The sequence below is a fragment of the Papaver somniferum genome, chromosome 8 (assembly GCF_003573695.1).
Source record: "Papaver somniferum cultivar HN1 chromosome 8, ASM357369v1, whole genome shotgun sequence".
Lineage (NCBI taxonomy): Eukaryota > Viridiplantae > Streptophyta > Magnoliopsida > Ranunculales > Papaveraceae > Papaver > Papaver somniferum.
In genome coordinates, this window is record NC_039365.1 from 129,190,952 (window position 1) to 129,203,173 (window position 12,222).

At 33.7% G+C, this 12,222-nt stretch overlaps 2 protein-coding genes and 1 long non-coding RNA gene across 8 annotated transcripts; 1 reads left to right on the forward strand and 2 right to left on the reverse strand.

Annotated features, from left to right (window-relative positions):
• Positions 1-3,268: 3,268 nt before the first annotated feature.
• Positions 3,269-6,605, reverse strand: LOC113303024. 6 transcript variants are annotated; one of them, XR_003337267.1, is made up of 6 exons: positions 6,346-6,605; positions 6,123-6,216; positions 5,625-5,992; positions 5,450-5,502; positions 5,219-5,315; positions 3,269-3,578 (listed from the first exon to the last, which is right to left on the reverse strand). It is a non-coding gene; the product is annotated as an uncharacterized LOC113303024 (long non-coding RNA). The 6 variants fall into 6 exon arrangements; XR_003337266.1 differs by having other exon boundaries at positions 5,450-5,507; XR_003337271.1 differs by having other exon boundaries at positions 5,219-5,343; positions 5,450-5,507.
• A 283-nt stretch (positions 6,606-6,888) lies between these two features.
• On the forward strand, positions 6,889-8,199 carry LOC113306752. The gene is made up of 4 exons (XM_026555663.1): positions 6,889-7,235; positions 7,328-7,449; positions 7,545-7,685; positions 7,793-8,199. Exons 1-4 carry the CDS (start codon positions 6,981-6,983, stop codon positions 7,872-7,874), a joined length of 600 nt encoding a protein of 199 aa, XP_026411448.1. The 5' UTR covers positions 6,889-6,980; the 3' UTR covers positions 7,875-8,199.
• Positions 8,200-8,450: 251 nt separating this feature from the next.
• Positions 8,451-11,721, reverse strand: LOC113306033. The gene is made up of 5 exons (XM_026555020.1): positions 11,188-11,721; positions 10,199-11,019; positions 9,920-10,090; positions 9,197-9,854; positions 8,451-9,080 (listed from the first exon to the last, which is right to left on the reverse strand). Exons 1-5 carry the CDS (start codon positions 11,719-11,721, stop codon positions 8,451-8,453), a joined length of 2,814 nt encoding a protein of 937 aa, XP_026410805.1.
• Positions 11,722-12,222: the final 501 nt, after the last annotated feature.

The window sequence follows — 12,222 nt, forward strand, 5'->3', positions numbered from 1 at the left end:
TGGGTTCTCTTAGTATGGGTTACTACGGCAAAAGGTCCAACAGATCCAACTTTTGGAAGTAATGGAAGTGGAGAGAAATTCCAGTTTCTGATTTTTGTAAACAAGATAGACGATCAATATCTTTACCTTGCTATTGGTTTTTGTGATTGGAGGATCAAGCTGACAATAAATTGGGACCAACCTTTCTCTACAAATGAATTTCTAACGATAAGAAGCACCCATTGAGAATGTCGCATGATTTGAGTGACTGCGCACGTGGGGTGAATCCGGTTAATCCCTGTGACAACACTATATTGTAAAAAATGGATTTTTGCGGCTTCGGTTTAGAATCTTGAGGAATTTAATGTACACTACCCATTTGGAAAATCTCTAATTAATATGAATGTTTTAGTGTCACACGATCAGAAAAAATTAGTGTCACATGACCGTATAGTTGTTTGTTTTTCAATCAAGGAATTATGTATACAAAAATTATTATCTTAGATAATTAAAAAAATTGCAGATATATAACATGGATGAGTGTTTGTTTTGTGCATTGTAAAAATGATCACCTAATATTGATTTTTCTTTCCTTGAGAATACAAGAATCATTAACAAAAGAAACAACTTCAGCATATTGTTGTTCTAAGAGTTGGCAGAATAGAGCTGCAGGAACAGACAGGGAAGGAGCCAGGTTCTATATGTTGTGGGGTCGAAAACATTTTGTTCTGGCTTTTTGATCAATACGAAAGTTCGCGTAGTGTGGTAGCTTACTACTTTTGATCAAGCCATTAAAATAACACTAGCTCTTGCAGCTTTGGAATCCTTATGAACCGTTTAATTACAACACCTTCTCTGAGAAATAACCTTACAAAAGATGAGAATCTAAGAGCATCTATAATGATGGGTTGTTTCCTGGAAAATCACCATCTCTAATGAGCATCTCTAAAGATGAGAATCCAAGTTCCGGAAAAATCATTTTTTTAATGTCACATACGTTTTTTATATAAAAAGAAAAAGACGATGCATTATAGTAGCCAACACATTTTTAACGAAAAGAAAATATGGGCTGTTTCCTGGTGTAAATTTTTTAAAACTCATGGATTTCTAATCCAAAGTCTAATCAAAATCCGGGCCGTTACGGCACGGGTTATATCCTAGTTAATAAAATATATAAAAATGGTTAAGTTAGAACAAACCCCAGCGGTAAATTTATCTTTGCAAAGGGAAAATCCTGACAACCCTTTATATAGACAAATCGATAATAAATAATTTCATATATTCTGATCTTGTTTCGTGCCGTTCGTTTAGTTATTCCATAACATGGCAATTGATTGCACTAATTTTTTAAAATGGACATGTGTTTTATCGAGTTTATTTTAACATTAGAATGATCAGATCCATTTTATACTTTATAATATAACGTTACATATTTTGTAGCGTTACGAAATTAGCATAATATAATTTTGTTCACCAATATCCTCCACCACCATAAAACCATATGAATCCATTTTTTTTATCCACCACCACCTAGTGGCAGAGCCAAGGGTTGACTAACCTAGCTCTGACCCCTTAAATTTTTAATAACTACAGAAATTTTTTAGTTTATTTTATAAATAATAATTTGTCCATATATATTTATGGTTTAGTCCACCAAAGTTTACATGTTTTTTTTTTTTAAAGTAAGCCTCCTCGATGTCAATTTTTGACTCCACCACTGCCACCATCACTGCCGCCCACCCCATGTAGATTGTTGGACGCAATTCTAATTTTCAAACACAAATGCCATGTATGAGGTTTAGATTGAACAAAATGTCGTCAATTGATTAGTTTCATTATTTTTATTCCGTGTATATATTCTTTTTTGTATTGCAATCAATTTTATTTTAACATTAAAAAATCATGATTTATACGATATAATACCAAAGATAACAGGGGTACCATTTGGGTGATCCAACTACGATCATGAAAATATTGTCTTGTATGATATCATCCATGAAATATATGGTACCTTCATTTATCAAAAGTGTTAAAAACAACCAACACTAATCTTAATTGTGCTTGGCTCCGTCCTTACCACCACTAATCTTTCGTCCTCCACCTCTTCTACTACTCATTTTCGTCAAAAATGTCTATTGATATTATTTATCAAAATTACTTATTAATAGAAATAAATATTATAATTAATTAAGAAAACATTTATAATTAAAAAATGATTAGTTATTTATTATGAGAAATTAGTGAAACTCTAATTAATAAAACACTTTATAATGAATAAATTATTTATTATGTGCAATAAGTGAAACACTAATTATAAAGCAATTATGATATTTAAGTTGAACAAACCACCACCGTTGATTTATCTTTTCTATTAATTCCAACCAAGGTGGAACACTGGTTAGAGCCTTAGAGGCCACTCTTATGACACAACAGGTCATGAGTTTGAACCTCCCTGTTGTAGTTTTTGAAAATCCATATCTTGACTTGGATATTTATTTTTCATTCATAATATTGGAATTAATGCCACGCGTGCGAGTCGTATGGGGTGACACAGAGAACCACAACCCTTGATTTATCTTTGCCAGGACAAATCCTGACCACCACTAACACAGACAAACTTAACCTAGCTTTGTTTTGTACTAATGATTAAGATGTGGCCCATGCCGTAACGGCACGGGCTTTGGTCGCGTTGAATACATAAATGCTAGCTTCTCAACATAGTTGACAACCATCCCATCAGTTTTTAGATGAATTAAAATTTATTAGTCTATAGTTGAATTAAAATTGATTAGTACAACTGTAATATCCACCTCCCTCCCTTCGTCGTTGACAGTGCAATATGATTACCTTTTGGAACCGTGCCATGGTACAACTAAGGAAATTTAAGGAAATTGGAACTTAAATTGGTTTTTTACAGAAAATTTACCTTTTTAAAGTCTGGCTGCCGCTATCAAAATGAAATGAATATTACTTAAAAACATGTGAAATTAGAAGAAAAACAGAACAAACATGAAAGACCTTATTTTTGTGGGGCGGGAGTAAATGTTTAAAACTTAATGTCCCTGAAGAAAAGAACTTTTTTGGTCCTTACTAATGTTGGTTGATTGTTTGTTTGGGTTAGGTTTCAATAAGTGTCGCCCAAAACGCACAACTCGTCAGTTATAACTAAAAGAAATCATTTCACATTCATGGGTAGAGAAAATCTTCGCATATCTCAACATAGTTCTATTTCCACTCACCCTTGCAAATCAACTGAACTCATGTGGGGTATCCCAAATGCAATTTAATATAGCTGAAGCATTATTTAACATTTTCTTTATGCCAGTTTGACACCCGTCCTAAGAAAATAATCAGATGAAAACTTCAACAAACTCGGGAGTTATAAATTCAGGTAATAGACAATTTATCTTGTCCCGCGAATTGTTTCAACCTGGGACTCTCCGTGGTATGGAAAATTCATTCATTTAGTTTTATGTTTTAACCTTGATCATTAAACAATCGCTTGAGGTGGTATCATGCGGTGCTTTGCTCCGACCATTATTTACCGCCCATTTTTTAATGGTCACTGCAACATGATAGGAGGTCGGGCAAGTAAGCACCTGCAAATATCAAACCAAAACCAATATTTATAAATTATAACAGGAAATAAAACCCAACTGTAAAGACCATGTACTGACATCCAAATTTAAGAGGTAAGAAGAAAGAAATAAATTTGTTCAACAGATACAACACAACAACCAATCTATCAGTTAGGAGCTCCAGCGAAAATATCACCAACAATTACAAAAAAAATAAAAATCCCCAATAAGGGTTGAAGAGAAGGGAGTAACAAAAACATGAGCATTAAAAGTACCAAAATCAACCACGCAGTACCATTAGACAAATCATTAACATACAAAGCCATAATTTGTGGACATGGACAAACTAAAAGCCAATTGATGTTTTTTCTTTTAGGATGATAACATGACAGGCACCTATAGTAGAAAAAATGTGGCCATCAACCGTAGATGGATGCTCGAGCTTTTAGACCTAATCGGACAGTCTCGTTGAGTATTCATCTCATTAACATTTGTACTGTCTCGTTTTAGCATTTAAAATGAACGTCAATAACTTGCTTAATAGTGAAATGAAGACAATTAAAAACTAAAACACGTACGTTGAAAGAAAATTAATAATCTAATTTTTTATACAAATTCAGTTTTCTTTGGCATGGAACATCAGGGATATTAAGCAAGTTAATTTGCATTCAAACATAAAATAACCAACAATGACCAAAAAAATAGCTACAAAGGTTGGTTGATGATCAGGAGATTACGCTTCAAAATGAAATTTCAATTGCAAGTATGAGAGACATGTAGAAAAAAGTATGGGGGAAGAAGCATCTGATGCTCAGTTATTATACTTAGGGTTAGAGAAACAAAGAGTAACTATAAAAGACAATCAATGCCACAGCAGTGACCAAACAAAAACTGAAACACATACTCTTACCTCCAGTATCAGATGTTGATTTTGTTAAGTAGTTATTGAAATAACAGATATACCTAAATGACCTGCAAGGGATTAAGTCGAGCTATTCACAAAGGGAAAGGTTCAAAAGGTTATTGTCGGGGTTGCGGACTAATGACAACTGGTGTCACAGAACAAAATTCTAGAACCGTAAAGTTATCAAGTTAATAAATATGGTTATTGTACCTCTTTGAATGTCAGATTCCTCATTCAAATGAACACTCACATAAATAAGATTCTAGATTGTTATTGGATATCTAAAAGAGAACATTTAGAATAGATAAACTCCTTCCTAGCTTGGATGTCAGCTCATCTAATGCTGGATAAGAAACAACTTTCAATTATGTTGTATGTGTATCGAGAAAACTACTTAGAGCTTCCAGTGCCACATCTAAGACTCGGAACTCAGAGGGAGGTTCTACATTACATGAACAAATACAATAATTTAACGCATTAATCATATACATCTTAGGATTCCCAATTTCCTATGCAGAGAACAAAGAGTTGTAAAAGTAAAACACCTTAGAAATAACTGATTCTGCCACTTTTATAAAAATTTCAGAAAGTATACATCATTACCAAACATAGTACAACGTAAAACCTATTTGTTTCGTTAACTCCAAAATCTTCAAAATTCAAGCTCTCAAAACACTAATATGCCTATTTTGATGCAAATTGGAACTCAAACGCTCAATTTCCAGGTAAAAAGAAGTTCGTGGAAGGTTTATGGTACCTGCGGCTCTTGTAGACACATGACTGCGCAGGTGCCCATGACTCTTGTAGACACATGACTTTTATCACCAGTCGGACCATTTTTTGGCACCCAAAATCTGAAAGCTTTGTGTTGTGATTATGTGACTTTAACATTGCAACATAGAGATCGATAGATATATGAATCAAAACAGAAAACTAATAACCATAGGTGTGAGAGATGAATATACATTATGAATGAGGAGTTGCATACCGAGTCAGCAAGATGTTTGAACTTTTAAAGCCTCTATAAATGACCTTTTTTTCCTGCGCTGTGATGAAATGCAAGTCTCTTAGCTCAACCTTCACTCGGAGATTCCACAAAAGTGGTTGGAAGTAGACTCGTCCAGCATACACAATATCTCAAAACCAATGTGCAAAGAACTTACTCTTGAATTAGTGATTCTCTAAGCTTCCACGGGTATGAACTCACACAAAGACAAAAATCTTTATTAGATCATTATTGTACAAAATGGGGAACATGGATCAAACATAGCTTATATAATGTCTTTTTATGGGAGATGAAGCTGATGTTAAATATACTTCACATAACAGTTGGTTAACTGTAAAAATAGATAGAACGTATTTATTCGATTTTGTCTCAACTTTGGCAGATTATATTTTGTTTACCCTGAGAGACACAAATCCAAAGATCAAAAAATACAAAAATATAAGAGAAATTAACATGATATAAGCATTAGTTAAGGATGCAAGATGATCTGCAACGTCCTTCTTCAGACACTTCTTCATTAATTTTCTACAAAAACAAAATTCCTCAAAAATTAATCAAAACACATAACCCAACAAATCAAAAAACAAACTAAACCTCAAAAATAATCAAGATTCAAAGATCAAAACGTTACAATACAAATCAAAAAAACACCAACCATTTTGGGGTTTCGTGGTTTCAGATTGGGGAAAACAAAATTGGAGTAATTCCAGTTATAGAAGAACAAAATTTCCAATCAAGCTCGGGGTAACCTACAAAAATTTTAAAAAAAATCAAAAATTTAAAGAGAAATACAAGCGTAGATTATTTTTCGAGATAAAGAATAAAAAAAGCAATTGGCGACCTTTTATACTTCAACCTGGATTTATCGACGGAAATACCTTTTGATTTGGAAATGAAAGAGCAGATCCAGAATGGGAAGGCCAACCCTAAGCCGAAATGTGTACAAATATTAGAGTGAGCAAGACCCTAGTTTGAATCTTCACGAATCAGCATTTAATGTAACATCGATTTCTCAGAGTAACGCATCACGCATTGATGATATGATTGAATTCAGAAACGGCTGAAGCCCAAGGATTAATGAGTATGAAAAAGAGGAACGAGATTAATTATGTGGTTGAGACTTATCAGATTAGGGAGAGTGTCATTCGAGTGTCAGAATTATCTGCTCGATCTCGAGCATTCATTATATACTTAAAATGTGAGCATCCGAAGAAAACTTTTGTTGTTCGATCTCAACCATCCATTATGTGTCCAAATCGTAGATAACCGTCGATATAGAAAAACACCACGGTCCTTATAATATTGCTATACCCAAAACTATAAAAATGACACGGCTGTTACTTTCATTCATTAAGTCATCATCCAAAAATAATTAGAAATTTTAATTCACAACACAACAAAGCCTCGAGAGGGATAGGATTATTTGTGCGTTAAGATGGGTTATTGTCAAACCCTACAAAATGGGCTATTGGATGAGAAGAAACAGTGAAATTTTAAGGAGAAAGAAGGAGAGATGAAGAAAATAGTGGTAGTAGTTGAAGAAGTGGAAGCAGCTAGAGCTGCTCTTCAGTGGGCTCTTCATAACTTGCTCAGCTATGGTGATCTGATCATTCTTCTTCATGTCTTCCCAGTTACAAAACCATCATCATCAGTAAACAAGAAACAGAATAATCACAACAGCATCACCAACAACAGAAAACGGGCTTTGAGATTGAAAGGATTTGAATCAGCCCTTTCTTTCAAAGGCCTTTGTGATAGTTTCCTTAGTGTAAGCTACGCTCACTCTGTTCTTGATTTTATGTAGTTTAGTTTAAATGTGTTACCAAATTTGATCACTGTGTGAATATATAATTGTTACAGGCAAAAGTTCAGATTATCGTCAAAGAAGGTGATCAAGATGGTATTACAATAGCAGCGATGGTGCGTGAAATCGATGCTTCCGCTTTGGTTGCAGGACTCCATGATGAAAGCTTTCTTTACAAGTTGATCAAATCCCCATAACTCTTTTGATCAATCAATCATTTCTTGATTAATTATGCTCAAGTAACATAATTTATTTAGTTTTACATGTATGCAGGATGGCCATGGCTAACACCATCATAAATTGCAGAATCCTCGCCATTAAAGAACCAACTGTTACAAAGACAAACACTACGTCGATATTACGAAATAATTCTACAAATTTTGATTTTTCGCAAATCGAGATTACTAGATTAGGGTATGAATATGATCCTGGCATCTTAATTTGTTCTTTACCATAACCATTATCTTGTTGATTGATCATTCAAATTATCAGTGTGTTGATTTAGTTATTTCGTTTTGCAGTGTTTCTCCAATTCGTCTGCCAAAAATTCCTTACCAAATTTTACCGAGCCCTTTTAGGATCATATGGAGATCAAAGAGATGAAGAGGGAGACAAAATGCCGTATAACAAAAAGTCAAACAATTTTGTCCATTGGATTTGTTCATAATGGTACTACCTGTCAGCTTTCACAATTCACACGACGAGGCACACAAGTTCCATGTTCGATGAGAAGGTCCACTAATGTATTTGTGTAAATTTGTGAAACGGTGCATAAATCAACAAGAAAATAAAATAAAAAGAAAAGAGGCAATTTCCTTGCGTGATTTTTGGGCCGACCGAGAGGGAAGACCTTTATATGGCTTTTGTTTTTTGTTTTTTTTTTGGAAATTGTAAGTCATCAATTGACACAAAAAGATTGGATTTGGTATCCCAAACTATTTTCAATCAACAATGAAATGTTGAAAGAGCTCCTCTAAATCATATTTTTTTTTTCCTTTAGACATTTTCGTAAATAAACCAAAGAGGAAGGGCAATATGTATTAGATATTTTCGTAAATAAACCAAAAAAGAAGCGCAATAAATATTAGACATTTTCATAAATAAACCAAAGAAGAAGGGTAAATAGACATGAGTGTCAAATTGTATTATTATTATTTTTAATTCAAAGAAAAGATTGTATTAAGTGGAAATAGAGTTTACATGATAGTCTTGATCAACCCAGGTTTGGATTTCCCGTGGAACATCATTTAAGTATTCAAAGTTGCCTTTGAGAATTATAGTTTTCTTGGCCAACTTATCTGCCACACTATTAACCTCTCTTTTAACTGAAACACATTTCCAAAAGCTAATCTTGCTTAATAAAAACTTAATGTCAAGAACTAATGACTGATTCCTCCAATGAACATGGTGTGATTGTTCATTGATGGATTTTATTAAAACTTCACTATCTAATTCAAAAACAACTCTACTGAAATTCTTTGAGACAGCCCAAGATGCAGCTTCCTGCATGGCCCTGCATTCCAATTCCTCTACTTCCAGTCCTGCAATCATTCCTCCATCAAAGTATTTCCCTTGAGCACCAATGCTTTTGCCTGCAAAATTTCTTAAAATTAGTCCTATACCACCTTGTAAATTTTCTTTCAGAAAAGATGCATCCAAATTTATTTTAATGTAACCAGAATCTGGTGGTTTCCATCTCAACACCTGTAAAGAGTTGTTATTGACAGTAATATTATTAATGGCAGGAGCAGTAAGCCTATGAATATTTTCTAAAGACAACATTCTGTTGGGATTGATGTTCTGAAAGGCCTTAGAACACATATTTTTCCAGAATCCAGATAGTCCAAATAGCTACCATAAGCAACTTATTTATTTGTTGCCTTGTAATGCCTGATCCAAAGATAATGTTATTTCCTGCAGAAAACCAAGAGAGCCCAGTTCCTTAAGGAACCATGCTGCAACATAATATTACCAACATTAATGTTTAAACTCAACCAAACTGATCTAGCATAAGGACAATCCAGAAGCATATGATTCATAGATTCATTAGGATGATTCCAGAGACTACAGTGCAATTCTATATTTGGTTTATACTTAGAAAGTTTGTCTCTAGTTGGAACTATGTCCCTAATGCACTTCCAAGCAAAGAGTTTTACTTTGTGAGGCAATTTGAATTTCCATAAAGCCTTCCGAACCTGAACTGGAACAACATGTGCACCTGTATTAGTATTAGAGTAACTAGATAAAACATTATAAGCACTCTTCACTGAGAATTGGACTTTTCTGTCTGGCATACAAATAAGATTGTCAGTACCAATAGCTGGAATAGTCATACATAAAATACTTTCAGCAGATTCGGGGGAAAACAAATAATAAACCGGATGAATATTCCAATCTCTAGTTCCTTGTATAAACAAATCAGAGACATGAATATAAGAAACTGTGTTGATTAAACCTTCAGCTGGTGAAGGAGGGTGATCTAGACCAATAACCCAATTATCAAGCCAGATATTAACCTTAGTTCCACATCTTACAGCCCAAATACTATTCCTCTTAATAATCTCAATGCATTTATAAATATTCCTTCAAATCCAAGAAAAATTATCATTAAGTTTTTGCAGATGGAGATACTACTATTATAAAAATACTTAGAATTCATAATTTGCACCCATAGTTCTTCTTGTGCAGTAAGAATCTTCCAAACTAGCTTACATATGAGAGCAATATTGAAAGTTTCAAGATTTATAAATCCTAAACCTCCTAATTCTTTAAGAATGTTTATGCTATCCCAAGCAATGAATTTAATCCCTTTACCAATCCTATGACCTCACCAAAAATTTCTTTGCAGAGAGTCAAGTTTGCTAATCAAGGTAGTAGGAATTTTGAAGCATCCCATTTGATAGGTTGGCAAGGAATTTAGAACTGACTTAATAAGAGTAGATCTACCTGCTTGATTGATAGTGGTGCCAATATAATTATTTAATCTAGCTTCAAAGGATTGGATAATAAGATCAACAAACTTAATCTTAGAATGACCAAGAAGTAAGGGTGCTCCAAGATATTTTTCAGAATCGGAAACCAAATACATGTTAAGAGCCCGAGCAAGATTGGCACAATCATTAGGACTAAGATTTTTAATAAAATACACACAAGACTTATCAAAATTAAGTATCTGACCCGAAAGCTTCCCAAATTCCTGCAAAGTGTGTAAGATATGGTCAAGATGTTGCATATTAGCTTGACCAAATATAAGAATATCATCAGCAAAAAATAAATGAGATATAAGTAGAGATTTCCTAGAAACTTTAATGCCAGTGATAGACTTATTAGTTTCAGCTACTAACAAAGATCTAGATAAGTATTCCATGGCCAAGATAAAAAGATAAGGAGACAGAGGATCTCCTTGTCTAATACCTCTAGTTGGTTTAAATTGATCACAGGGTGAGCCATTAAGCAGCATACTAATACTTGTAATAGAGACACATTGAATTATTAGGTTACAAAATTCTTTACTAAAACCAAAGCTATCAAGAACTTTAATCAAAAAGTTCCATTCAAGCCTGTCAAAGGCTTTTGACAGGTCTAATTTAAGTTCCACAGTGCCACTTAAACCTTCCTTGTGTTTCATAGAATGAATAACTTCATGTGCAGTAATGATATTGTCATAAATAGCTCTCCCTGGGACAAAAGCAGTCTGATAAGGTGAGATTAGTTTCTTAAGAAAAGGCCTTATTCTATTAGCTAAAATCTTAGACACAATTTTATAAGAAACATTACACAAACCAATTGGTCTAAATTCAGAGGTTTTTTTTGGGGCTTTTACATTTAGGAATAAGAGAAATATAAGTCTTGTTTAGACTTCTTGGCATATGCCCACTATGAAAAAACCTTTGAACAACATGTATGATATCATTACCAACAAGTTGCCACTGTGTTTGGTAAAACCCTGCTTGAAGCCATCAGGGCCAGGAGCACTCCAAGCAGGCATATGTTTGACTACATTTTCAATTTCATGCTCACTAGGGACTGTTGTTAACACAACATTATCAGCATCAAGTATAATTCTTGGAAAAATATCAAAAGCATTCTCAGGCAGAATAGGATTAGAAGTGATGGCAACATCACTAAAATGATTTCTAAGCAAAGTACTGATATCATGTCTGCCCCTGAGCCAATTACCATTAGTATCACAAAGAGCATTTATATTGTTAGTATGCAATCTCTTTTTGACAATAGAATGGAAATACCTAGTATTATTATCCATTTCAAATAAGGATTTATCCCTAGATTTTTCCTTATAAAAATCAAATTGAATTTTATACCAATTTTCAAGCTCACTAACAATAGACTTAACTCTATCATGCTGATTAGGAATGCTAATATCATTTTGGACAAATTCTAAATCCTTTTGCAGCTTATTAATGTTCATTTGAATATCACCAAACTCCATTCTATTCCATTGAGAGAGAGTTATTCTAGCACTATGTTAGAGCATTGCTCGATTGAACCCACCAAGCGTTGGTATGTCAAGTTTGGTTGTCATATTTTAGTGAATCAAAACTCATGTTAAGAGTCGCTTGATTATGTACTAGAGTCAACTTCGTATAGGTTAGCTTGAAAGTATTAGGATATGAGACATTACAAGTATTGCGAAGACTTGAAGATGTGAAGAAGCAAGGAGCTACAACGACAACAATCATCCTTCCACTTGAGGTTAGTGATATTTGACTTGAACTGTTTCATTCCCTAACGTATCTTTCAAGTCATGCATATTGAAAACAAAACTGCGAAGCATATTTGAACTCTATATAGACATAATATTAAGGAATACAATACGAGGTTTATTGCTTAACCATTAAAATTTGTAGATAAGACATCGCCATAATCATTTGAATGCTATTGTGATTATGTATGGGTATAAGGTGAGGATTTCATCCTAGGGAACAATGTT